Raw genomic sequence first — 27651 nt, 5'->3', positions numbered from 1 at the left:
CACTGCAGGAGGATATAGATTTGCTGTAGTGCTTTTTAAATGCTTTCCTTTGTATTCAAAAGGTTGCTTTATTTGCAAAAGCTTTATCCAAATCCCTATGCATAGCACAGGGTACCTCTGATCTACAATTCTCTTTGATGTTTTGCATAAAAAAAAAAACATATTTTACAGTATTGAGTTGTACAAATTTAACTATTGAGTGAAATAACGATGAGACAAGTGGTATTTCTTTTTTTAATGGTTTGATTGACACTGTCAAGCCCATCACACAAACAAGATTTGAAATGTTTTATTTTTAATAGAATCTTGGACAAATATGTAAAATAAAAAACAAAACAAACAAAAAAAAAAAACAGCAAAGTGAAATTTCATTCACTTTGTTTTGTTTTTCCTTAAAAAAATATCAGCTGTTTCCCCATTTGTTCACAAAACCGTTTCCAAACCGGAACAAACAGAAATAGTGTGGTCAATTCTGAGAAGCTGGAAGGCCATAAACATTTGTTGGCAAATATAAATATAGTGGTTTGAACAGGGTTTCAAATACATCACACGGAAAGAGTGTACAGAGAGTTTTTACGACAGTAGGACACCCGGCACTGCCCGTATCTACTTTTATTAATGTAGAAAAACCAAAATTAATAATTACCGTTTTAAATCAATGCTTTTATGACAAGGAAATATGTACATTCAGCCAGTTCTGTCTCTGGTGTATGCTGCTTGCATTGCCCCTTTCACTGCGATGATTGTCTATTCAGGGGCGTAGTTATGAGAGTATGTGTAGTCTGTGTAGTAATTCTGTGGCCTGCCCCGACCTGCTGGGTAAACCCAGGAACAGGGTCCACCTCCAGTCCCATCCCCAAGTTCCTGTCCTCGACCGGCCCGAGGCCAGAGTCCTACCGGAGGGGCTCCTCTGCCTCTGAAGCCCCCTAAAGAACCAGGAACCAAAGTCCCCCGCGCTGGCCAATGGTCCATATGCCCGGGAACGCCACCTATGCTCCCATAACCCAAACCTCCCACTGGATGTGTAGGCAGCTTAGGTCTGGGTACAGACCCCCCTCTGGTGGCCACTGGGGGAATACCAACTGAAGTTCCTAGGCTTTCAGCACCATTCCCCTGAGTCCTGCTCCCCTGGGTGCCAGGGGTGCTGCCCACAGGGATTTCACCTGTTTTGGGGACACCAATTGGCTCCATTGACTTAGACGTCACTGCACCCTGGCTGCAAGCAGTCTCACAAGTGCTCGTCTCCTTCACGCCCCAAGCACTTTCCCCAGCTCCACTGAGTGTCCTGTCTTGCAGTGTGGGGGCCCCACTGGCACCTTTAGAAGCAATCCCAATGTATCCGGGTTGGGAGGAGTCACTATGGTCTTTGTAAGGTAAGGCGCTGATGAGCGGAGAGGCTCCGGCTGATACAGCTCCTCCAGCGTCTGCCCCGTATGTCTGCCCCTGCATCATAAAGGGAGGAGGAGGTGGAGCTTTGACTTCTAAGGGAAGAGAAGCCAGGTTTGCTAAAGGTCCCACTGCAGCAATGACGGGTGGAGTTGGAACCACAGGAGCCGTGGTGGTTGAGGGGCGGTGTTCTTGTTCCTGCGTGCTGCTGCAGGGTGAGGCGGGATACGCCGGAGACGCAACATAGCTGGAAGAGCCGCTGTAGGACGACCAGGAGGCTGAAGGGCACAGAAAACTCTGGTGGGTATTTACAGGAAAACCTCCTGGAGACAAGCTGCCAATGTCTGAGCAGGCTAATCCGAGCTGGTTGGTGGCTTTGAAATGGGAGATGGCCGTTTTAAGAGCGCTGCATTCAGTCAGGGTTGATGTTCTTTCAGGGGTGGCCTGCAGGTCTGGGAGAGGGGGGCGAAAGTCCTCCTTCTCCGAAGGCAGCAGCAGCTCAGGGTTATTCTTCTTAGCCTGAACCTGATCTAGAGGATCTGTCAAGGTTGCTGGCTCGCCATCATCAGAATCTAATGACATGTCCTCTGCCTCCACACACTCATCATTCACTACTGGGAGAACAGATGAGGGCAGAGGGGGTGGGGGGACATAAAGGGGTGAGAGAATGAAAACAAATGAGGAAAAGTATAATTTTTTTTGTGCCTAATGTTCCCGTAGATACTCACCAGTGGAAGGTGGTGTAGGAAGCTCATTCTGATTAATGGATCCAATCAGGCTGTGAAAACCAGTCATAACGTCGTCAATGCTCGCGATCACTATTCCATTTCTAGAGTAGTGCAGGAACATTTCAAACGGTCTCTCTGTTAAAAAAAGGAAGAACAAAACATTTAGGTTTAGTTACAGTAAAAGTCATCTTGATTCAGTATTTTAAATCTAAAACTATAAATAAGGTTAAAACTAGAGATGCAACAAATAGGCCTTTCATCACAATATGCTTTAAACAATGTTATTCTATCCCTTCTTTAAAATCCTGTCCAAAGGGGTATTTTTGCTTTATATGTGCATGTCTGAATAATTCCCCCTGAATTCTGCTTTCTGAGCAGCAGCCCCTCCCTGTCCTGGAAAAATCAGTGGCCAACCTCACTGCTATACATAAAACGGTGATAACCTGAACCCTCCAGGCAGCAGCTACCTTGTCATTGCGTCACTACCCACCAAACAACAGATCTGTTTTTATCTAATGTCCAAATCATGAATATGTGCCTTTGGTTTTTGTTCAGTCTTCCTGAACAGGAGCCGAATAAGATGTTGCATCACTGATGCCATCACCATGTCAACAGCAAAGACTAAAATAATCTGAATTAAAAAAACGATTATAAATATCAAACATGTAGTTTGTTCCAGGGTTACAGCAGTAAAACCTTTCTAACTGCTGACCAGCATTTTGAACGATTCCACGGGTATTTTCACAGCTTTAAACTTGGAATACCTCAGTAAAACACCGTCGTTCAAAGTATGTCTTTTAGGACATAAAGTACAGAGGCAGGCAGCCTAGTCATCACTATACTACAACAAAAGAAACTATACTTAATATTTTCTTTTGTAACACCAATCCACCAAATAATGATTATTTCCTTTAAACACAAAATAGTGTTTTAGGGTCAATTGAGTCCATTTTGTGGATAAAAGGATAAGTAGCTGGTTTCTATATGCGCATCTTCACAAAAAAAAAAAAAAAAAGGTGACTAGAAGCTAGGGCTGGGCGATAATTCAATAACGATATATATCGATCGATAGACGTGTGGCGCAATAGAAAAAAAGAGGGTCGATAAAAGTTCGATAAAAAAGAAACGCAGTTTTCCTTCCTTCTCATTGTAGCCTAGCATGTAGGTTTATGCTAGTCACTGCTTCCTCCCAACCAATCACAATCGCGGACCCAGGCACGACGTCACCAACCGCCGCCCTCTCAAACCACAACACAGAGCACATGAAGCTGTGCAGCAAGGGGAGGCGGAGGAAATTATTCCAAAGAAAGGTTTTTGTAGTTCGGCAGTCTGGCAGTATTTCGGTCATGGCAAGTCGGACCAAAAACAAACCACAGTCATCTGGAAAATGTGTCGGGAACCAGTGAAAACCAGTCTGATAACGAAACCAACTTTTTTTTTATCATCTCAGCCGCTCACAGCCGCAGGATTACGAGCTGTGTAGGCCCCGACGCGGCTCTCCTCCGAGGAATCTTCGGGAAAATATATATATATTTTCAGTTCTGGGCAGTTTCCCACGTAGTTCTAACAATTGAGATAAAAATGCTGAGGGGCCAGAAACTTCAAAGTAATAACTCAGGTTAAAGCAGGAAACGGGGGCGGCGGTGGGGGGGCATTTATTTATTTGTTATATTTATTTTGGTCACTTTTCTGGTCACTTAAGTTTATTCTTTGTCAGTATTTAATAACATAACTCAGGTCTCTTAAGTTATTTTTCTTTAAAACAATTCTGTTATGGTCAAAAAAGTTGGTTAAATAAAGATTTAATTCGAAGTCGAAGTGTTTTTTATTAAAATTCAATCATTTAGCAATATTATAAAAAGTCCAGGCAGAGCTGCACATAAAATATGGTTTCAAATCTTTTCAATAATTATCGATATCGATCAATATGCATTTTTTTTTATCGATAAGCTTTTTTTCTATATCGCCCAGCCCTACTAGAAGCAGCTCATGATTAAGTACCTGTGAGGAAAATAAGGTGCCGTTGTTGTGTGTTTTGAGCTTGAAGCTTGATCAGGCATTCCAGATCTGGAGCCTGGCGTGATTGGGTGTCACACTCGTGATACGGGAGAAACTCCACCAGGTGCTTTTTCTGGTAAGCAGTCAAAAGGTTCAGCAGCCCCATAGCGTTGGCATTTAACCTTAAAGAGAGACAATCAGAATCAACAATGATGAGATATATAAACCCAGATCAAAGTGTAATCAGTAGCATTAAAAAAGGAGAACACCATGCTTTTATTAACTGGATTATAATTACACATGACCCAAAACTTTAAAGATTAGATGTTTAATGTGCTGAAACCATGTTTAAGGTACAAACAATATGCTTCTGAACTTGGTCTAAAAGTTGTTTTAAAAATGTGTGAAATTGAGGAAAATTGTACGTTCTTAAGAGCAATAACAAAACCTGCGAAAAGTTAAACTGCTTTTAAAAAAACACATTCCTCAAAAAGTGAAAGGTAAAGTTTGGGGGTTGGTTGGTTTATTTAGATGAAAATGCAAATTATATTTTTTTGTTCTTTCACTCTGTTTATATTCAACTTTTCAATGTTTCACCTTTTTTTCCCCTGCCAACTAAAAATGAACTAATAAATGATTGAGGCTGAGTATTATGATCTTAACACAGACATCACAGTAGATCTGCTCCCATACTGACCTGCCCAGTTCTTTAAGCTTCTTCTGGGACTTGCAGTGGACCTTCCACTGCCAGGGATGTTCAGGAGTGCTCTGGTCCTCCAAGAACTTCAGCAGCCCTTGTAAACGATCTACAGACACAAACAAGACATCAGGATGTGCACATGTAAAAAAAACAAAAACAAACATAAAACAAAAAAGAAATTCATTGGTTTTAAATATAGATTTAATACAGTACTTTCAAAATCGTAGGTCTGTCTGTTTAATCTTAGGATTGGAGTTTTTTTTCTTTTAAGATAATCCAAGTGCAGATAATGAAGATATTACCTTGATTAGCAAACTACCCTGTTGAGGTTTTTTTCGGACCCATTCTTAAGAATAGCAGGATTACATAAGGTCTTATTCATCCTGCTTCCTTTGCACCAAAAAGCAAATGAATGATACAAAACTATATCAAAATCAGGCTAGGTAAAACGAAACATAAACACCTGATATACAAACCTTTCTTAAAAGTTTAGACCTAAAGTTGTAAGAAAAACAGGGCAGTGAAGTGGGAGACCTTTGAGCTGAACAACTACAAATCTTTTTTCTTCATCTAAGATGGAAAAGCTGATAAAATCCATCATAATTTAAACTGCCAAGCAGGTTAGAACGCCTCCATCTCGTTTCTTCCAAATGATAACAGGTAACTTGTATTCATGCTAATCTGAATATAATGAGCTTCATCATAAGAATGCAGCAGATACTCATTATGAATAATGTCAGAGGTATTTGTTTTTCAGGCTTTGCAAAGATACACAACCTGCCTTTTGTGCACAAATAGAAATATTCAATGTCAAAGTATCATTGTATTTGTGTGGCTGGTGTGTCATGTGACCTCAATTAACAATTTATATTTGCCTCATAGCAAACTGACTAAAAACAAATCAGCCAGGGAAAAATTACCTACCGATAAAATCATGTCACATTTCCAAAAACATAAAAAGCAATTACTCACGTTTACAAAAATGGTGCCAATAAACAAAGTCTATTTCTAATAAAAATGGATGAGATTAGAAGCTAAGCTTTGTGGGTAAACCTCACACAGCCAAAACCTGCAGGTTTGAATTAGTCTAAATTCACCTCAAAAAGCCCAAAATGACTGCAGTTAAAGCTCTGATCCAACAATTAGATGGAACTGTATTCCAATGAAGCTTACTATACAGACAAATAATGAAAATGACAGTGGTAGACATGTCACACTGCAAAAATTAGAAATCTAAGTCATTTTTTCTTAAAATATGTGCATTTTATCTTGAATTGAGGTGGTAAATGAGACACTGCCAATAAAATAAGACAATTTACATTTAAAATAAGAAAAATCATTCGCATTGTCTTATTTCAAGTGCATTTTATCTAATTATCGTATTTTAAGAGTAAAAATACTCATTCCATTGGCAAATTATCTTATTTACCTGCTCAAATTAAGGGTAAAAACCCTTAATTTAAGATTTTCTTTATTTCTGGATAGTTGTTGCAGTATACACATAATGGAGTGCAAATTTAAACAACAAAAAAATATATAAACATTTTTGTGGCTTGGGTTCAGCTTATTTATTACTGGAATAAAGAGTAAAACCCACCCTGTGTGATGAGATCAGGGTTAAGGACAAATTCATCAGACACCATGAAGCCTCCCGACACAAACAGTTCGTTGTATGTGTGGTTCTTCACGTCGTCCAGGGAGTCAACTCCAGCAAAGCTCACTGAGGGCAACTTTTTTAGGGAAACCAGAGCTGGAATCTGCAGCACGAAAAGAAACTTTATTACTTCATGTTTAGCATCTTATAAAATAATAATAACACATCTATAATGAAACTGTTATTAAAAGCTTTACAAGGAAATATGAACAGACACACAAAGTTACAGATGAAGAATATTAGCTGGGCTGAAGTTAGCCAGGCCCCAGGAAAACCGAGTGGTTTACTCAAAAAAAGGTTTTCAGGACGCTAGACAAACAGCACTTTTTACTGCATGTTAACTTTCATTGATTGATTGACTTTATTGATCTCACAGTGGTGAAATGTATTTGTTACATCGGCTCAATAGTCAAAAAGAGAAAAGTGCAAATATAAAAACAAACAGGGCTACAGAGGACCAGGAGTAGCTACATCACCTTGTGCACATGTGCAGCGATGTCTTCATTCCTGATGATGATGAGGAGCTTATCCAAACTTCCACTATTTTCCAGAAATGTCTGCGGGCTGCATTCACTGTTGCCTAGACTTTTCAGGTACTCCTTTTAGACAGACAGGAAAGGTACATTGTTAGAAACGGAAAGGCAAACGACTGTGTCCTCTTCTACTACGTTTCCAAGGTTGAGTGACAGATACAAAAGGAAAACCATGCATTGAAACGGGACGTGTTTTGCACATTTGCACTTCATTTGTAAACATCTGTGTGTGCAGACAGCAGTGGAGGCTTTTCAGATTAAATTTGAATACATGAATGTGTAAAAATGGCAGTAATTAATGAGGACTGCAAATAAAGTATATTTAATTAGTCACAACCGTTTTTATATTCAAGAGAGAAAAAAAACTAATCATTCATTCTCATGAGACTAGTGGTAGATTTAGGACCCTTCTTTTTGATGTAACCAATGGAATACAGCAAATTTAGAACCTAAATGATTACATCCAACACAAAGCTGAGTAACATTTCAAAAAGAAGCATAAAAGCAATTCTGTAGGAAAGTCCTTAGCCTAACAGCTGTTTCATGTTATAAACTACTTTAACCCCTCAGCTCTTAAACACTTCGACTGAAGGAAGAGAGCTATATGAAGATACCACACCAGGAACATTTTTAATAAGTTATTAACTAAAAGTTTTGAAGATGTTGAACTGCTGTTTACTGAAAATTAGATTTTTTCCTTTTATTATAATGAAACTGAGCAAGGAGTGCCCTATTTCACTCTGTAAACACCCCAGTAGGTGCATTTTCATTCATATTCAGTTTGAGGAATATATGATTTAGGTTTACTCATGCTTTGGTGTTTCAAGGAATGTCCTGATCCAATATTAATATAAGATATTATAGATATATTACCTCAAAAATACATATTGGGTTTTGTTGGCCGGCATCTAAAATCTCTGATATTTTCATGCTAATGGAAACATGTTTCTTCTGTTCAAAATGTCTGCAAATTATTGGTTAATTTTACATGGGTCAGTTGTTTTCATACCATTGACTGTTGACCTGTGTTCCCTGTTTATGAAATATTACTTGACAAGCATTTTCTAACATTTTACATTATAATATAAGCAGCTATGATTCGTGCCAATATCTTATCGGGTCAATATCCGGACAAGTATTTTTACATTTTCTACAGGACAAACAGGAAATTGGCAGAAAGAAGCCTGATGTCCAATTGTTATAGTAATGAAAACTGAAGGTCATTGGTGGAAAGTTTCAGATTCTACCTTAATCTCCTTGCAGACAGTGCTGTCCTCGCCTTCTTCTCCAGAGTAGATGTAAAATTTAACCGTATTCTTCGTGACGTCTTTGAAGATTTCCACCAGACTGGTGAAAAGCTCCGGTTTCAGCTGCCCAATGAGGCTCCCTGCGAGCAGGTTTGACCCGCCTTCAGGAGCAGCACCAGCCGAATGGGAGCTCAATTCTGGTGAGTCTGATGTGGCATGAGAGGGGGAATAAAGCCCTCCTCCCCCCAGTGCTGGAGCTTCTGTTTTAACCTTGACAGACGTCTCACTGCTGCTGCAGCTCTTTTTAACACCATCTGAGAATGTGGAGTTCTTCATAACAGAGGGCTCTGTTTTCATTTTGGAAAACTGCTTGGGTGCAGCGGTTGGGGTTCCAAGGCTAGATGTCACAGGGGGAGGTGGAGAGGTGACCTTGGGAGAAGCAGGTCGAGCTGGGATCAACCTGTCCATCTTTTCACATAGTGCTTGGACATGCCCCTCGACGGGTACAGGGGGGACGAAGGGAACAACATAGTGTGAGAAGTAGCTGCTGGGCTGCCAGCAGTGACGTAGAGACAGCCTTTGGGGGAGCTGTGAGGTATAGCTAATGCGCTGAGTCTGCATGATGTTTTTAATGTCCGACGTGAGGCTGCGGATCTCCTGGTTCAAAATGGTGTCCAGGCTGATGGAGGGCTGGAAGGGAACCTCATCTCCGACCATTGGCGCAGCAGGATTTTTCACTTCTATAGCAGCAGGCGTCTTCGCCTCTTGGTTGGTTTCTGCCGTTGGTGCAGGCTCAGGCTCAGGCTCCGGTTTGGCTTCAACAAGTGGCTGAGCTTTTTCTGGAGGAGAGCAGAGAGGAAACTGTCACGCTGATGCCCCGTTTACCTCAAACAAACAAGAAGACACAGGAGTAGTCCATGTTGATTTTAGCTTGGACAAATTCAAGAAAGTTTGAATAACGAAACTGGACTTCAGTTCTTGGAACTCAAGATGTTTAGCTTATTAACAGCAAAGCTTTCTCCGATCAAAACCAGCGGGGGACAAATTTTTTAAGTTGTGACTTAGAGCCAGGGCTGGACAATATGGCTATTTCTTAATTTTTGGATAATAAAAAATAAATCTAATCTTCAGAAAGGTGACCAAGAATGCCAACAAGAGATGCAAGGAGAAAAATAGGACAAATATTTTTCTATATTTATATAATTAATACAACATAACATGGGGGGGGGGCCTATTCCAAGAACTCGCAAACTTTTTTTTTTATTGCGGAGTCTGCAGGATATCAGTGGCTCTCAAATCAAACAAAATGAGTTGCTAGACATTATTGAGGACATATTTATAAATATAATTTGTCTGAGGCATTGTACAAGTGGTTGTACTTCCTAACCACCTCGATCAACTTTTCATCGTAGTTGAGGTCTGCGCGGGTTTGCGACCGTCCGACGCGTAGGCAGGATTTTTTTGAGGTGTGCGATGACGGTTGTAGAGGCTATGCGTCAGAAGCATAAATTGGCCTTTAGTGCTGCTGTCTGCCTTGATTTCTGACAGATGTTTTGGTCACATGGAAAATTATGTGAATTTGTCTTAAAGTGCCTGCAAACTCTTGAGCATTCAACATCAGTGGAAGCGAAGCGGGGGTTTATTGAAGATTTTGTGTGTGGAATAAGACATTCCTTTAAAAAAAAAAAAAAAACGAGAAAGCTTTGTCCTTTTTTTGATTAAGTACTTCAAGCAAATGGGTGCATTGCCAGAACATGCAAGCAGCTTCAGTCAAACCCAAATGGAGGCCGTCCAGAAGAAATTGCAAGGAAAAAATATATATGGTAGTCGACGAAAAAACTGATGCTCGCGATTGCAGTGCTCTGAACATTGTTGTTGGTAATTTGAGCACACAATTAAATAAGTTATTTAAAACGTTTTTGAATGTAAAGGTCATACTATTTTTAGGTGTCATACTATTTCAATATATTTGTGAGTCATTCAATGTTTGAGGTATTTTGTTTGTGTATGAGACGTTACATTCAATTCGGAATTACTCAAGTGAAGTTTGGTCTTGCACATAAAGAATGTTTTTCGGTCTATAAAGGACATGTTAGCACCTTGCAAAACACACGTAATGTTCTGCTGAAACACAGCAATGCATTTTATTTTGGAAAAGGAAAGTCAGTGTTGTGGCTAATCATTTGTTAATTTTCAGTTTTATATACTTTTACTGGTTAATGTTGAAATGAAAACATGTAATTAAGAAAAAAATTAAAAAAGTGTAATACAGAATGATAAAAATGTGGAATTTGGAAAAAAAAAAAAACTGAATTTGAGAAAAAATAAATCAGATTTCGTGAGGCCCTACTGAACTGTGGGTCTTGGAAAGCTAAAATCTGAGGCGTCTTGCTCTGATGTGAGCTTTTCTCCTCTAGCAAAGATCCAGTCAGATTCAAACCAATTTATAACTTGTTGTATAGGTATAAAACCACCAAAAGAGTGGATTTACATACAGTAGGGATGTCCCAATTCAACTATTTTCCTTATCAATACCAATATGGCACTGTATGTATTGACCCGATATGATATCAGCTCAAATCATATTGACTTTAATTACTTATTTTGTGGTGTGGGATGTTAAAAAGCTTGCTCAAGTAATATTAGTCCACCAGAGAGCAATACAAGTAGATGACAAAAAAGGCATGAGGACAACTGACCCACATCTTATTAGCCAGTGGATAACAGCAGGAACAGCTCCTTGGAAACATTTTTTAAATCATCTAACATACAGACTATTGGAGCTGGTGCTGAATAAGGCAAAAAGTCGATAGTTTGCAACTTGTAGCTATGGAGCAGCAAAACACTGTAATTCCTCTCCAGCTCTGAGTAGCATTTTTTTTATATACAGAAGTACTAAAACTGTTAGTTCTGACAGGCTACAAACAGGTTTTTTTCTGCCTGAAATTAATTCCTTAAATTAATGGAACTTTTTTCACGCTGCTCCTGAGAAAATGAGGATATTTTTATGTGTAAAATTAAATACAGTATTAATTGAAGCAGAGAGTTGTGGTCTAGTGGTTACAGCAGAGCGTGCATCCGGAGGAGGCTGCCTCCGACTGCTCTATGTAAGCTGTTCCCTGCTTCCTAATGGGTGAGTGAAATGCAGAATATTTGACTGGAATAGAGATCAAATATTATTATTATAATACGATTTTTAACTAACCATAAAACAAGAGTATTTTATGTAGGGTGTGTTCACTTAATAGATTTTCCTGAAGGTCAATTTTTGCCCACAATAAAATAAAATGAATATAGTAGAAGTGAGAAAAAAGATGGCTATTTGGATTGGTAAGGTTTCCGACTTCTGCTTTAAATGAAGAATAGGCAGATTTTATTAGTGAGATAGTTTGAATATTGCATTATAAATTCCTTCTGGCAGGGTTGTGTGCTTCTGACCATCATCAATCTTCTATTTAGGTCACAGCAAAAATAAAAACGACTTCAGACTTTCCACAGCTCCTCCAAATCCAAAGTAATATATATTTTCAAGTTTTTTTTTTTTTTTTAAGATTCTTTAATTATGTGTACAAAATTTGGACTTCTCCACAGCAGTAGCACCAGGGCTCTGAAAGTCCTGCACCTTCAGTTGCACTACTGTAGGCTTCACTGTTTTTTTAAAAATGTATTATTATTAAAAAAAAACAACAAAAAGCCACATTTCTAAAATCTATTTTGCTGAACTTTCTGCATCTGTTGATTTTTAATGTCTTTAGTTTCCCTTTTGAACAGCGAGGCAGGATCTGTGCTTTAAAAGATGCTTTATAAAATCTTAAATTTACCATCTGGACATTAAATCCTAAATCTGGCTTGGCAGCACAAAAACAACTTTTTTCAATAGTTTCTTATTATTGGTTAAATTTCAAATGAAAAACACCTGCCTCGCCTTTTTACTTGCAGCAAAGAGTTCAGCAGATATAACCTGAACTATATAGCCTGAACTCCCTAATATGAAGGATGCATGTCTCTACTCCCCCTCTTCTCCGTCTCCAGGATCCTGACCACGTTTTAAAGTAAATACTCCCTTTCCTTTATCAAGCAGAAGTGTCTGTTCCCAGGATAACCGAACAGATGTACAACCAGCATATATAGAGGATGCATGGTGGTCTTCTTTATTCAAATAGCAGATAACATCCTCATTGCATATCTGAGGTTTCTAGAAAGCTTTGATGAATAACAAATATAAGATCAACTATAATCAACATTTGTATCTGATAAATTAAGTGTGGATTCTCACACACAATTTCAGGTTATTTTAAGACTGTGATACATTTATTTTGTTTGGTAAAAACTAAACTAAACTAAAAAAAAAAAGAGGACAATTAAAGCTGAAATCAGAAGTCTTTCAGGACAATCCTTGAATTACCTTCATTGACAGGATGATTCTCAGATATGACGTCTGAGGGCTGTGCTGCCTGTGGCGGCGAGCCCATGCCCAGCGGACTCCCTGGGCTACAGTCCATGTCCTCCTGAACAGAAAACAGCCCGTTTTAAGTCTACAAAACGTGTGGCAACAGAAAAACAGTACGAATGAAACGATCAAAGCTCACCGCTGTGTAGTTTGTTTGCGGAGCTGCTTCAATTTGCATGGCAGCAGCTGATTTGGAAAGGATGGACTCTATAATTCCTGAACTAGTCGAGGATTCGCCCTGACTCGGCGGCACGGGCATGGAGCTCTGAGCCATGGCTTTGTTGAGTGTGGCCAGGAGGATTTTGAGCAGGCGCTGAGTCTCGTTGGCTGTTGAGGCGTCAGCGCTGCTGCGATTTCTCAGGTCCGTGTCATAGAGGCCGATGGTCTCCATTACTGCCGTTAGGCTGTCCCCCTGTCCAGCCTCGGCTGTGTTTTCGTCTTTCTGGCCCACTAAAAGAACAAACAACCAAAACTTCTTACTGGACTTAGCCCGAATCATGAGAAAGCTTTGTTTTTTTTATCTCTACTTTGTAGAAAAAGTTAGTGTAGAACACATAAAGAGCTTATACAGTGATGCACTTTTTCTAAGTTTAATGATAGAATAAAAATCTAATCTAAGTGGTAAAAAAGCAGCAAAGGACTGCTGAATTTCTAGTATTCATCAAGCTTTAAAAGGAGAGAGAAGGTTGTTGAGATTTCAGTGACTCAGAACTAATCAGAATGTGCAAAATGCAAACACAATCTTCACACATTCACACCTCACAGACTTTGGAAGCAGAATGCATTAAATTCCTGGCCCAAAAAAAAAAAACAGAAATTAACTAATTACATTAATTTAAATAGGTAGCATTCTCTGGTCTCACCTCTACTTGGTTCCCAGTTACTAAGATGATCAGTGCGTTGGTGTTTGTTCATTCCTCCTTCGCCGTCCCCTTCGAATTTCCTTTTTAGACTGTTGGCATCCCAGCTTCCATCCTCCCCTAGATCCCTCCCTGGATCCTGAACCAGGGTTTTCTTATGTAGCTGGATCAGCTTAAGCAGCTGTTTCATCTTGTCCTGGTCGTACTCGTTCTGGGACAGCTCCGACTTCGAAGGCTGGGGCTCGCCGTGGGGTTTGGGTTGCAGTTGAGCACCATTTGAATGCGTCGTGTCTGGCCTACGTTTGCTGGTTTCAGGAGGTGCCTTCTCCTGGCCAAGCCTCTCCAGGGAGACTCTTTCTGCTCGGTCCGATCCTCTGTCCGAGCCCCCCCAGTCAGAAACAGGGCTGTATTCCATTGGCACAGAAAGAGGAGCACAAACAGGAACTGATGCGGGTGGAGGTACGGGGGCGGGGCTCCTTATTCGTTCCATTATGTCCCGTGCCTTGCCCAGAGGTAAAACGTAGTTTGCAGAGTTGTGAACGTACGACCGTAACACAGCGTCCATATTAAATTTGGGTCTAGGCACCGAAATAGGGCTTGCCCTTTCATCAAAACTGTTTCTGTAGTCAGGCAGAATAAAAGGTCGCACCGTTCCAGACTCCATACGCGTTAGATAGTCTGCGGATTGGCGTTCCACACCAAGACTCAGGTCCTTGCCTGGCTTCAGACGCAGCTTAAACAAGGCATAGTGTAGTGCAGGAATAAAAGGCTCCATGGAGGTCAGGAAAGTTGCCTGGGGCTCTGGCTCCGACACTCTGGCAGCTAAAAAAAATAAATAAATGAGACGCATGTTAGATTCTATAGCTGATTCAGCTTTAGCAGCTACACACAAAAAGGGCTTTCCACTAAGAGAAGGTTAACACTGAAAAAGGAAAAGAAATAGATTCATTAAAGTGACACACTTGATTTCATTTTTTTTTTTTTTTTTTGAACTAGCTTCTGAGTTTCAGGGAACATGTTATATATTACTTAAACAAAGATTTTAGAACAAAAATGTTGTGTTTTAACCAAAAGAAGCTGGAAGCTTTAGTTAGGCGGAATAAAAAGATGCACAAGAAACAGGGATATCTGCAGCCTTCAGAGTATTGTTAAATAAACTCCACTTTGGGAGAAATTCTCATTTTATAGTCGGTGTTCCAGGAATATTTGGAAGTATCTTCTTTTTGTCGCTTTCCATGACCCCACTTAGGTTTTTCATTTTGTCTTGTAAGAACAATTTTAACAAAGACTGTATCTGTTCTCCAAGGCAAGGCTTAATAAACAGCGTGAATGAAGAACAATCATCTTTTTCTTGCTAAATAAGACTAATGCTTTATTTCCTAAAACAGGGGCCGAATTCCCGTTATGGATATTTAATTATCAAAAGAGTAAGACTGTTCAAATAAAGTACAGGAAATTCAATCTAATCTCTAAGTTTATTTGAAGGCAAGCTGCATTCGAGGAACAGTTCACAATGGCGTTAGTGAATGTGCAACTAGCATAAAGTTATCACATTCTTGTATACACATCACAGCCTACGGCAGACCTGTGATGAGAAAGACGTGGGGAAGTAAAAAGAGAAAAACCTAAAGAGACCTCTCCTCACAGGTAGCATATAACAGAAACAAGGAATCACCCGCCTTTATACAAAATCTAAGGCCGCTGACACAGATTACAAAATGAAACATACAGCTTCCTCTGCTAATTAAAAAGAATACATAGTTCTGCACAAAATGTCTCATTACATTCCACAGTTTTATTAAATAGGTCAGCACAGCCATCTAACAGGACAGGTTAAAACTGTTCAAGCTTCCTTCTGCTGAGCCAAGATGCTGATTTTATTTTTGACCAGGTCTAGACCACTGCTCACCCCTCCTGCAGCACAAATACTGTTTAATGACCAAATCACTGGGGTTGATCTCTATGATCCAAAGGCCATAGATTCCTGCTACCTGTGATTCCTTTATGCCCTAGAAGAACCATAATCTGATCCCCAGGTTGCATTTATTAATGCAAAATGAGGCCAAATGAAGCACTGAGTGCTTATACTGCACAGTTCAAGGAAATCATTAGAGTAGAATATTTCTGTATTAAAACACTTTTTAATTGAAATCACAAAAATAATAGACAACAGTATTTCTTTTTTATTCAGTTGAAGACATTTATCTCATAACTTTTTTGGAACAATATCTTCTAAAAACAAAAAAACTAAGTTTTGTTGCAGGTTTAATGAAAAATGCAGGTGTTCCTTGACTCAGTCAGTAAAACAATGCAGCGAGATTTTTACTCACAGTGCTTGACAACCATCCTCGACTCCTGAAAGATGAATAATGCTTGAAGCTTCTTCTCCATCCGCCCCCGCCGCTCTGGAAAACAAACAGCCACCTTTTTAGAGCTGAACCTTCACCAAAGGCAACAAGTAGGTGGTCCGACTCACACAGAAAGAGATTCATTAGAAAGAGTAAAGAAAGGGAGAACGAGAAATCTTTGCAGCACCTTTTGAGTCAATCATCTGAGCTGAGGACAGCAGGAAGAGGAAACCCTTGTCAAACAAGGACTTCACTAGTACCTGGGAATGAGAAAATCCTTTCATTAGACACAACAAAGCCTGTTTTCTTACAGCTTTAATATATCAAACAATTAGCAAAATCATCTTCATTTGTATAGCCTTTTACATGTACCCAGGGGGTGCATAAATTCTTTATGTCGGATCATTGGTTATCAGAAGGTCATTTTAGGGACGCACCAGTAAGCTTTCTTGGAAAGCTCACTTCATTTGTCCAGTTTGGCTGATTCCAAATGATCTTTTAAAGGTCTTTAAAAAGTACCTAAAAACCCAACAGTTATTAATCTAACATGTAAAAAAGAACAAGAATTGACCATGAAGGAAAACAACATTGACTGCATTTTTTTAATATATGCTATTTTTAAAGGAAAAGACAAAACAAGCAATATTCATCAAAGAAAAAATCTTTTTAAAAGACAGTCCAGTCAGAAACAGACAAAGCTCTGGCCTTTGTTCCGCATTCAAAATATCCCTGCACTCTTTGGATAGTTTAAATATTCACAGCAACATCTTTCTTTAGGGGTTAAACAGAGATATTTGTACATTTAAACTACAGTCTTTCCTCCTTCATAAGATAGAAAAAAACGTACTAAAAAAAGTTGGTCAAACCCTTAAAAACGAGGGACTTGTATTTATTTCTAATAAAATCCATTCACCTCCCTGAAGCTGAAAACATCTAAGATTATGTGGTCCTCCTTCAGCTACAGCTCAATGCAGAAGCCTTAGGGATGGATTATTCATTGATCAGATTAGTGATTAGTAGATTTAGTGTATCCACCACTTTCTGCATTAATTTTGTTTTTGTATGGTGCTGATGATATTCTGATAGTCATTATAAAAGCTTGGGTTCCAGATGAAAGTCTCACCATTCGGTCCCTCTCCAGTTTGTTGATCAGTGCTGTCAGGCTGCCGCTGGTTGCTTTACCCTTTCCCTCCACCACCTCAAACAGGCTGCAGGACATCCCACACTTCATCACTGCAGACAAAGTAATATACATGTGGATATTTGTGGCACAAACCAAAGATACCTCTGTCCATATGAAGCTCATCTAGTTTTACAATAGATGCCGTTTGTGCCGACCTTCCCGTGATATGCTGTAGGTGTCCCAGGAAAATAAAAAGGGGGGGATCTTCCTCTTCACCTGATCCAGCTGCATGCCTTGATTCATCTCTAACTTCTCACGCCTGCAGAGGAGAGTAACCATTCAGCAGCCGGTAACAGACTTCTCATACCTTCATATCGCGCCTAATCAATCTTCCTCTCACATGTCAGAGTTAAAAGTTCAGTGAAAAGAATTCAATAATAATTAACAGACAAAAGGAATACTTGCATCTTGAAAGGGAGGTAGGGGCGTGAAAAGGAACGCAAACAGACAGGGAATAACTCCTGACCCTTGTTCACCAGTGGACCGCTCCACACCGTGTAGCAACTCTTCCCTGTAAAAACATCAACACTTTCAGTGGAAAAAAATACAAAACACTATCATGTAGCTGTGGATAAACGTGATTATGAAGCACACTGATGGGTAGGTTTGCACTGAATACTAAAAGAAAGTTCAGAAGTTATTAAAACTAGGGCTGGGCAATTCATCACCAAAAATAAGTGAATAACATTTTTTGTTTATAAAGATTTAAGTTTTGGAAAATCTGGATTTTTTTTTACACTAATCCAATCCGTGGGCTCAGAGTGACATCACTTCATTAACTTTTGTTGTTCGATGTGTACTCATAAACTAGCTAACTGTGTGATACCACTGGCTGCAAACGTTTAGTTTGATGTATTTTTATTGTTTGTTGTAAAACATTATTACTTTATAAGCATGTTACACAGCTTAAATTTTGTTGCCTGTTTGAATTAATGTCACCTCCCAGAGGAGATGATTAAAAAAAATAAAGCTGGTTTTAGAAAACAACATATGTCGTTTGTTTTTGTTATTTTTATTAAGGAAGATGAGTGAGAAAACAAATCAGATTTGGTAAGGAAAAAAAATCTGAGATTACCTTTGTAAGCCACATGTTTCAGCGTTAATCAAAACTAGGATTTAGATCCAAAACTGTTGTACTGTTGAAAAGTTAACTACAGGCACAGTGAATAAGGAGTACATAAAACCATTTACCTGTACTTCCTTCAGGGGAAATGGCATTGAACCTGTTTAAAAGAGAAACTAAATGTTTATATATAGCGACAGATACCAAACTGGCCATGCAAGCTTACTTGACATGTTCACCAAGTGACAGTTTCCTGCAGGATAAGGTACCTGTGTGCAGTCATAGGGGATGCTGCCACCTCCTTGCCTTTGTACTGAAAGGAAACCACAGCGTAGGGGCATACATGCCGGGGCCGCGCTTTGATCTCGTCAAACGCAAACTCGAAGAAATATTGCTGCAAAACACACCCAACTGTACGTTAGCTTAAGGAAATCCACGCAGAAAAAGGGGCGTGTAAATATGACCTGTTAGTTACCTGCGTGAGCTCAAAAGCTCTATATGACAGCAAAGATGTGACCCTGCTGGCACTTTTGGACAAGTGACAGTCGAACTTTGGTGAAGGTTCGATGGCGTTCTTAGGCATGTTCTCGTGGATGTGCTTTACTCGTCCCTAAGAAGCAAAACATCACAACTGGCTATAATTCCCAGGAAAGTTGCAGTGAATAAATACAGCAAGAAAACAGTTAAGAGCCTTACCCTCATGACCTTAAAGATGATCATATCTCCAAACGAACCCACTTCAAAGGGATTTATTTGTAATAAATCAGAGTATTTTGAGAGATAAACACCTACAAAGGAACAAAAAAGAGGCCTTAAGTTACAGCACGTTGCTTTAGAAAGAACAGATATGCTTTTTTCAATTGTATTACTGCTGGAAGATCTGAGTTCAGACTGCAGATGGTAAGTTATTTAAACATCACAAGTATTTAAACACATTTTCTGTCAAACCATAAGAAAAGAGGACAAATTACCCATTGATGGATTTCCTAATGTTGTGATCCTGCAGTGTCCTAATGACAAGCCTTTCTCACAGATCCACTGGAGCTGAATGAATAAAGCAAAACAAAACAGAAAATATTCACCATAAGGATTTTAATTCAAGACTTTATGACTTATGTAAAATAACTTCAGAGTGTGAACTTAAAAACTTACACTTCATATAACTATAGGAAATGAAATCTAATTTGGGTGCATATTTCTTTGTTGCTGGAATGCAAGTCGGTTGCTTCTGCCATTAAGTTACCAACTGTAGGAGTTTCTATGCTCATTATTTATCCATAATGGTTAGTAACAGATTTTAAGTCAACTATTGAAATTTGTTTAATGCGTCGTGTGCTGAAAGACCTGATGGTAGACAAATGTAGCAAGAATATTTTTTATTTTAATTATCCAAAGGGACAAAAACTGGTCAGTTTTAGGTATGATTTCTTTTGAGTTTGTGGAAAGGTCTAAATGACAGGACTGTTGGTAATTGGCAATAACATTTTAGCTTTTAATGACTACTTTAGCAAAAAACACATACCCAGAAAGAATGAATTTTCATTGTATATTTCTCATAAGAGAAAAAAACTTGAAAAAAAAGGAACATTATTAAGACTTACAAGAAGTTAGTTACTAAGCAGAAGAAGCTAGGACGAGTTTAAAAAAGTTAACTAATTCCAGTGACGAAAAAAAAAAAAAGGTTTCAAAATCTGTTAATACTGAGAATTTTTACGTCACAAAAGAAACAAATTGTAAGAGTTATGATTCAGTAGGTGCCCAGAAACAAATACCATTTATTTTAACTTTGAAAACCATGGATGTTTCAAAGCAAACTAACCTTGGATTTATCTGGAAAAAGGAAGCAGTACGATTCAGAAAGCTCTTGTTCGGTCCGCCCCTCCTGCTTCATTTCTCGCCGCTTCTCAATAAACTGGCAACAACAAAATAGGGCAAAAAGTTCAGTTAGTTTTTGCAATCTGAACCAAGATGACAGACAGCATAGGTATGCTGTGATTTCCAGTCTTTAAAGGACGACCGATTGGACCAACCTCCTTCTCCAGCAGCTCGTTGTGAATCAGCCTGGCCTTACAGTAGGAGAAGCTTCCGCGTGATGAAGCATCCAAGTAAAAGGAGGAAATTATCTTCACAAGCTCCTCAAACTCCCGGCTTTCGGGGGGCAAAAACTGGTAGAGACCTGGACACAGACGTTCACAGGTGAAGCGTGCTTAAATACCAACACACAAGACGAACATAGCAGAAGCCAAAAACAGATGTCCGTATTATTCTCTCTTATTTTCAGCATCACAGATCTAAAGACGGTACAGATATCTGATGTAGTAAGCAACCCATTTGCATGGAAAGTATTGCATTTAACATGTAGTAGCACACCAGTTATTAAATCCACTCCAGGACAGTGATTCTATATCGAGCTCTGATGTGCACGACATCAACATAAAAGTGTAGGAAATTTAAAAAAATGTAAATTTAAATATATATTATTCTGTACTGATAGCAGCTAAAGTCACAATCTAGTTTGAGTTTTTGATAAATATCATCCCTAATATAAAAGTAAATTTGGTCCCAGAATAATCCCTCTAATATAATCTGATTCACAGTAAAAAGAAATCATTCCAGATAGGGCTGCAACTGACGATTATATAGCAAATTGATCAATCTGTCGATTATTTTACTAAGCAAGTAATAATCGGATAGCAAAAGAAGATTTTTACGAAAACTAAAACTTTTCCACTTGAGGAATTCTGGATAGAGCACATTGACAGACGAAAACTATTAATCTTAAATGCAAAATGTTTTGATATAGTCACCGCTCTAAGTGGGTCGCTCTGTCAGCTTAAGGCATGTTTTAGAGTCTCTGTACTCCAGTTAACGATAAATTGATCACTAAATTAGTTGAGGATTATTTTTTAAACAATTGATTAATCTTATCGTTTCAGCCCTAATTATTTATATGCCTGCAAACAGGTGACATTGCCAGTTGCCCCAATATCTCTACCTATGTGCTGTAGGTAGTAGAAAGCCTTGAGTAAATAGGAAAAGATAAAGACAGGGCAACAGAGGACAGCAATTTGCATCTGAGCTCTAGAATTTAAATGGTTGTACATTTCAAGGAAAGAAATCATTCAAGCTCAGCAGTTTAAAAATGACTGATCTGTAAGATTTCTTCTAGACGTTTGTCTTTATATTTGCTTATGCTTGAAGAAAGGTTCACTTTACTGAGGGACTTCCACATGTCAGAGCAGGATGAGGGGCTTAGACAGGTCCTGTTTAGATCAACACACACAGGGATGCTGTGGGAAGTGGGTTGGGGTGATTCTGGGCAGTTTGATAACAAGTTTTGGGTCGACACATGAGGGGGGGATTAAGCCATGCCCTTCAGTGAGGTCAAACAGACACCCACATGTATTTTAGTGATGGCGTTCGCGCTGCAGCAGACAACCAAGGGGGCTACGGTTCATGGAGAAGATGCACAACTCAGACATTAGTCTTCAGCTGGTCAGTCCACAAACGTTTAACTTCCAGGCGCAACACTGCTGCCCGCTGGTAATCTGAGCCTTACCAACCGATGCTAGCGTTATGTCTGCAAACAGCGGTACACCAGCCCGTCTATATACAGTGTGTGTAATCTAATATGAACTAAATAAGTCGGCGAATCGTTTTAGTTAATGTAAATAAACCGTCGGAACAGAGTTGCTAGCTAGCAGGCTAGCGGCATTCAGGAGTTAGAATTATGAAAGCAGGGCAGGCTCTGTTGAAAATAGCAGCGACATGGCAACACCTTTCCGTTCTCTCGTCTTCCTCGGAATCTGGAAATTCTTCCGTGGCAACTCCTCGCTCGATCTCTGAGCAGACAGGGGAGACCTGCTGGAGCACCGGGCGTCCGCCAGCAAGCTCCTCCGCCGTTCTGGGGCTTCTTGTTCGGGCATTACACCGTCTCTGCATCCAGGCTGTTCGCCATTTTGGTTGGCTGTGGCCAAAGTGGCGGCTGAATTCTTGTCCGCTTCGCCGCCCCTCGGGAGCGGGTCTCCCGTCTCTGCGCATTCTGAGTCCGCCTTTCCTGCAGCCTTGGGGTTCAGGGCCATTTTGAGGCACCGTGCGCTGGGTAAAGGCGTTGTAGCTCGGACGATTACGGCGCCGCTTTCCACACACTGTCCTCTTCACCCAGCCTCCGCCATTGTAAAAATGACGTTCACGTTCTTCTCCACCACTGCAAAACGTTGCCGTCACTGTTTACATGCTAGGAAATCTACACCCCCTAGCGGCGAGAGGGAGTGTTGCAAGAAGGGACCTCTCCAGAGGCGTGACTGGAAGGATGGAAGAGTGAAAATAGTTTTCACACAAAGATACATTCTAATGCTACAAAATGCAAAAAAACTCATTGCATATCACATTTCTGATTCAAATGAATTATTTAACCATACTATTATAGTACAGTTGATCTACAGTAAATTAACTCTAAATAAATAAGAATTAATTTATTTACTAATTAACTCTAATTTCCAGGGTTACTGGTGGTCTTTCCTCCATCCAAAAATATAATACTTAATTTTATTAAGCTGGTTCTGTTTTATATTTAGGTAACCATATATTTCAAAATAAAAATGTTATATATTTACATTTAATTTAATTTGGCTACTAGATGAATAACTGATAACCAAATGAAATGAGATACACAGGTATGCATTAAAAGATGTATTCTAATCGCTGTCTTGTCACACTGGAAACTAATCCTTCAGTTAGATTAGATTAGATTATGTATGCGATTTGTAAGAATTAATACCAAAATTGCCAGTCATATTATAGAGTGCATCAAAAATCTTACACTTTTTGCCAATAAACATACCAGTTCTCAACATATTTACATTTATGAGCATATTTGTTAGTGCTGCTCTATTTTTTAAAGTTTACCTACAAAAAACATTTAAGCACATTAAAGATCTTAGCGGCCTGCATACCAAAAACAGTTGGGGTGTTTTATGGCATAGAAATGTAGGTTAGGAGTCAAAAAGGAGGGAAAGAAAATAAAGTGTACGCTCATTCTTGAATTATCCCACTTCTGCAATATTGTTTTCCACCACAAAGGAGTGCTGTAGAGGCACCGTTTAAAGATTTATACAGTTACTGTCATTTTTTAAGTTTACCTATAAAATATATTTTAGATTCTAAGAGCTAGACAGACCCTTATTTTTATTTTATTATTGTCTCCATGAGAACCTATTTAAAACTTTTTATATGAAAAGAAAAAAAACATTCTATAATGTATTAAGATAAAAATCTTACAAAAACCACATTTCCACAAGAGAAACACACCAAAACAACTCTAATTATGGTAAGGTATGACTGAAATTCAATGCTATCTTATCAGACATGTTGATATCAGTAAATTCTTTGACTTTTACTTCAACACGGGTTATGGGTTAACCATGCTCCCCCTGCTATAAACATCAAACTCTTTAAAACGGAGATAGTCTTTCAGTCTGGGAGGAAGAGGAAGGAAGTTGATAAAAACTGGGGCTCTCAAGCGCAGACGGCTGAGATGTTCCCTTATCCTCAACCGACACAGGTGCTTCAGGCTCCGTGTACTTCCTGCCAGTCAAAAAGAAAAGTAAACAAAAGCAGTGAGTGCACTTAAGGATACATCTCTAGCAGGCAAAGGAAATTGAGGGCAATCCATCATTGGTGATAGATTAGGGCAATTCTCACTTTGAATGTGACTGATTTCTGGCCATTGATTCTGTTGCTGCAAGGTTTCTTTTAATTTAGGGCAGAAGGAGACATGGTCAGTGTAGTCCAGCATGATGCGCACCACCTGGCCAGACAAGGGCTTTAGCCAGGACACTGTTATTACCTCACAGAACTGTGGATGGTCAAAAACAGCCATCAGACACTTAAACATAAAAATCTAAAAAGGTTATCCTGCTTATCTAACTTTCATGCAAGTTTCTCTCACCACCATGTCTTTGATGACTGAGGTTGTCCAAGGAGCATAGTCATGAGAACTTTCACCGTAAGGACAGTCAAAGCAACGCCTCACATCATAACCATTGTTCAGAATCATCCTCAGCATCACTTCATCTTTTAAGGCATACTGCAGGGCTGAGGGGAAGTGAGTGGTATTGATTCTGGAGTAGTAATTCACGTTTGCTCCGTATTTCAGCAAAGTGTTGATGAGTTCATAGTTGCCCTGTCTGAGTGCTATCTGCAGACAGTTGACAGGATCCTGGTTCACCATTGCCCCAGCCTCTAGCAGTAAGCGGGTGCAGTGAAGGTCATTGTTGGACACGGCGAAAAAGAGGGCAGACCGGCGCTCATCATCATAACTGTGGCGTATCTTTGGATGGAGCATAAAGTTTGGGTCATGGCCCGCCTTGAGCAGAATCTCAATACACTGAGCATGTCCTCCAGCAGCAGCAGAATGAAGTGGACTCATTCCACTTTCTTTGATAGCCTGTAGCTTGGTAACAGGGATGAGGGCTTCCAGGGCTCTGTTAGAGACAGTACCAAGTGTTGGAACCTGGTATAATTGTTGAAAAATGTTTTAAAATAGAGAATGTGTGTTTTGATATTCCTTACAGTCTGTGCCCGTGGTATGCCACACGGTGAATTGGCAGGTGCCCGCTGTGAAGAGGAAAATTGGGATCTGCTCCATGGTCCAAGAGCAAGGAGATTATGTCAGGGTTTCCAGATGCTGCTGCATCAAATAATACGGTACCAGACTCTGTCTCTGATCTCACATGGGCTCCTAAAAAATAATACAGGAACAACAAAGATATATTAAGACTTTTATTCCCAGCAGTTAAGGAGTTGAATCTAACTTCTTGCTTTCTGTTATAAGAGAATCATGCATAATTCATTCCTCACTCGTCTTGCCTGTGTGACTGATTAATTCAGTTTGACTTGGACATTCACTTCATTACTGGTCACAAGCTGGGGAAATAAAAAAGGAGCATACAATAAATCACCTTATTTACCTTTTTCCAACAGAGTCTCCACCACATTCAGATGCCCGTTCTGTGCAGCCAGAGCAAGTGGAGTTTTGCTTTTAATATCAAGTGCATTCGGGTTGGCACCTGACTCCAATAGCAAATGTACAAAGTTCTCCAAGCCTAAAAAGGCAGACTCATGTAGAGCGGTCCTGTTGAGGGGTCCTGTTTGGTCTACAGTGGCATTGTACCGAAGGAGAAGTGTGGCCAAGTCATACTGGTCATTCATAATAGCTTAAAGTCAAAGAGAAGGAGAGAGGAACAGATTCAGAACATAAGGCTAATGTCGGGCATAGAAAAAAGGGAGCCAGGGTTTATACCTGCCACCAGTGGAGAGTCCTGCTCATCATTTTGAACATTTGGGCTGCAACCATTCTGTAACAGGAATATGGCATTTTGTCTAAGCCCATGGACCACAGCTAGAAACAGAGGTGTCTCACCCTTTAAAGTGCGACACTGGGCTGCTCCTGGGGGGGACTCTGAAACCACAACACCCAGAGTCAACGTTCAAAACCCACTAGAAAAGCAAGTTTCCAATCAAATGGTTTTTCTATTCTCACCTGAGAAGATAATTTCTAGTATCTTTTTGTTATCCTGCACTGAAGCCTCATGCAGGGGGATCCATCCTCGCTCATCAACTCTAGACAGAGTCTCAGGTTGCTCTGCTAGTCTGTTCAGTGCCACCTCATCCCCTAAATGAGAGAAACTTCTGGATATTTTACATTATAATCAAATACAAGCCGTTAAAATGTCACCAGCATTAGCTTACCATCCCTAATTGCTTTGAAAATCTCATCAGGATCTGTGCTGGGCTTTAGATCACTAGTAAAACAGTCATTTTTAGACAAAATTAACATTTGAACAAAATTTGAAAAAATACTGTATATATAGCAGATAAAACATGTATTTTGTCTGTCAATTTTTTTCTCAGTAAATACATTTCAAATAAGTGCACAAAGTAAGATATGTTTAACTGTTAACTGTGATGTATTCCAGCTGTTAAATTCCCTTACTAAAATGTATTTAGTACCCAGTAGAAAAGGCTTACTTTGGTAATGTCAGTTTCAAGGGTTTCCCTCTGGCTTATTATGCGTCAGTGTCATTTCTATCCATTGTTACACACAAACAGTCTTCAAAGCTTAAAAGTCTCAGGTGGACTTATATGCACGCTTAACTCCAGTTTTTGTCACAGATTTTTAAATGGAATACTGATTATTTTCTAAAATCAGATCAGAGTTTCCTGTGACGTTTAAACATGAATACTGTCTTGGTGAAAAACTTACTCTCATTTCAAACTGGGTTTTATCTATCTTTAGATTCTTTACAAGAATGTCCTGGTACATTTTCCAACTAATCTTTAATTAAATTGAGCACTAAATCAACTGCTAGCAATTTGAAGATGTCTTTTTGAGGGTGGGGAATGGCGGCCCAGTAGTTAGGGCATAGAGCTAGGAATCCTAAGGTTCTAAGTTTGAGACCCACACCCATAGACTGCCACTCTGGGTCCCTGAGCAAGACCCGTAACCCCAAACTGCTCCATAAGGGGAATGGGCTAAATGCAGAGTTCAATTTCTCAAATGTGAGATCAATAAAGTTCAATTATAATCTGTATATATTTCAGCTATTTTTGTGGCTTTCTTTGCGTCTTGTACCTCCTTTTCTGCAGGTGTCCATTTCCAATTTTTTATTCATGTATAACTCCCAAGTTGTTAATGCATAATTCGATTTATTGAATCATTTTAAACATTTTGTGAGTGAGGATTATTTCAGTTGTCACCAGCATCTGGGAGGAAATATCTATTACAAATATCTATTTACTGAGAAAAATTGGATATGCATAGTGCATGTTAATAGACAAAACATAAGAAATTCTAACCTTGGATTCAACCCCTTGAGTTTCCTATACTGAATCAGACTCTGTTCAATGATATACTGCATGGCCTCGTCCTCATCCAGGTCATCCTCTGACTGATAAAAGTCATCCCCGGTTTCAGAGCTCATCGGGAAAAAGCTAGCGTAGGTGACATCCAGACAGTAAACAACGTTACATGTGGGACATGAGTATTTGATGCACTGATGACAAAACACAATTTAGTTTTTTGCAGGACCAAAATCCATTAAGCATTAACATTAATTTCTATTTCTATGCATGTTTTTGGAGAAATCCCAGGAACAGTTCAAGCAGATGTCCAGAGACTCAGCTGTACTAAGGCTTCATAAAGGTTGAAACCAAAGTATGAAGATATGCGGCATAAATTTGATTGCAGAGAGTATTTGTTACAAGCTTAATGCTGAAAGACACCAAAGGAGAAATTACATTTCTACATCACAGCACTAGGTAAAAAAGTAAAAGTAGAAATCTTAAGACCTAAAACATTACCTAATTAATCAAACTTAGTAAAATGTTCCCTCACTGGTGCGTGTTTACCTTGAGCGAAATGGCGGTATTCCTCTGGCAGTTTTCACACTAGAAGCCAGTGGGCTCTCGAGTGCACACATGTTTACTGCAGCTATTTAT

At 39.4% G+C, this 27651-nt stretch overlaps 2 protein-coding genes across 4 annotated transcripts; both read right to left on the bottom strand.

The window, feature by feature from the left end:
• Positions 1-220: 220 nt before the first annotated feature.
• Positions 221-22392, bottom strand: tasorb (transcription activation suppressor b). 2 transcript variants are annotated; one of them, XM_038271516.1, is made up of 23 exons: positions 21929-22392; positions 20181-20326; positions 19970-20062; positions 19122-19194; positions 18847-18938; positions 18626-18760; positions 18420-18544; positions 18279-18310; positions 17493-17598; positions 17243-17346; positions 17028-17137; positions 16092-16164; positions 15887-15961; positions 13560-14378; positions 12836-13146; positions 12652-12754; positions 8247-9085; positions 6943-7065; positions 6410-6569; positions 4810-4918; positions 4116-4294; positions 2115-2249; positions 221-1997 (listed from the first exon to the last, which is right to left on the bottom strand). In XM_038271516.1, exons 1-23 carry the CDS (start codon positions 22230-22232, stop codon positions 748-750), a joined length of 5496 nt encoding a protein of 1831 aa, XP_038127444.1. In that variant the 5' UTR covers positions 22233-22392; the 3' UTR covers positions 221-747. The 2 variants fall into 2 exon arrangements, with proteins under 2 accessions (XP_038127444.1, XP_038127443.1); XM_038271515.1 differs by having other exon boundaries at positions 221-2000; positions 21929-22391.
• An 803-nt stretch (positions 22393-23195) lies between these two features.
• asb14b (ankyrin repeat and SOCS box containing 14b) lies at positions 23196-27639 on the bottom strand. Of its 2 annotated transcripts, none has more exons than XM_038271517.1 (10): positions 27562-27639; positions 27010-27144; positions 25903-25955; positions 25694-25825; positions 25454-25612; positions 25122-25367; positions 24724-24892; positions 24101-24635; positions 23854-24007; positions 23196-23736 (listed from the first exon to the last, which is right to left on the bottom strand). In XM_038271517.1, the coding sequence occupies exons 1-10, from the start codon at positions 27630-27632 to the stop codon at positions 23561-23563; spliced, it is 1830 nt and encodes a 609-aa protein (XP_038127445.1). In that variant the 5' UTR covers positions 27633-27639; the 3' UTR covers positions 23196-23560. The 2 variants fall into 2 exon arrangements, with proteins under 2 accessions (XP_038127445.1, XP_038127446.1); XM_038271518.1 differs by lacking the exon at positions 27562-27639 and having other exon boundaries at positions 25454-25508; positions 25574-25612; positions 25694-25839; positions 27010-27029.
• Between the last annotated feature and the right edge of the window lie 12 nt (positions 27640-27651).

The sequence above is a fragment of the Cyprinodon tularosa genome, unplaced genomic scaffold (assembly GCF_016077235.1).
Source record: "Cyprinodon tularosa strain WSP-4 unplaced genomic scaffold, ASM1607723v1 ctg8, whole genome shotgun sequence".
In the NCBI taxonomy this organism is placed as follows: Eukaryota; Metazoa; Chordata; class Actinopteri; order Cyprinodontiformes; family Cyprinodontidae; genus Cyprinodon; species Cyprinodon tularosa.
The sequence above is the reverse complement of the archived record's forward strand: the minus strand, read 5'-3'. Positions and strand labels throughout refer to the sequence as shown.

Excerpts from the sequence above, each read along its gene's own strand:
- asb14b (XM_038271517.1), bottom strand. The coding sequence starts at position 27,632 with ATGTGTGCACTCGAGAGCCCACTGGCTTCTAGTGTGAAAACTGCCAGA. Across the intron at positions 27,145-27,561 it reads ATACCGCCATTTCGCTCAAG|CTTTTTCCCGATGAGCTCTG; the intron begins GTAAACACGCAC and ends CACCTACGCTAG. Across the intron at positions 25,826-25,902 it reads TTTCAAAGCAATTAGGGATG|GGGATGAGGTGGCACTGAAC; the intron begins GTAAGCTAATGC and ends TCTCTCATTTAG.
- tasorb (XM_038271515.1), bottom strand. The coding sequence starts at position 22,232 with ATGGCCCTGAACCCCAAGGCTGCAGGAAAGGCGGACTCAGAATGCGCA. Across the intron at positions 12,755-12,835 it reads CGCAAACAAACTACACAGCG|GAGGACATGGACTGTAGCCC; the intron begins GTGAGCTTTGAT and ends TTTTCTGTTCAG. Across the intron at positions 7,066-8,246 it reads CTGTCTGCAAGGAGATTAAG|GAGTACCTGAAAAGTCTAGG; the intron begins GTAGAATCTGAA and ends TCTGTCTAAAAG.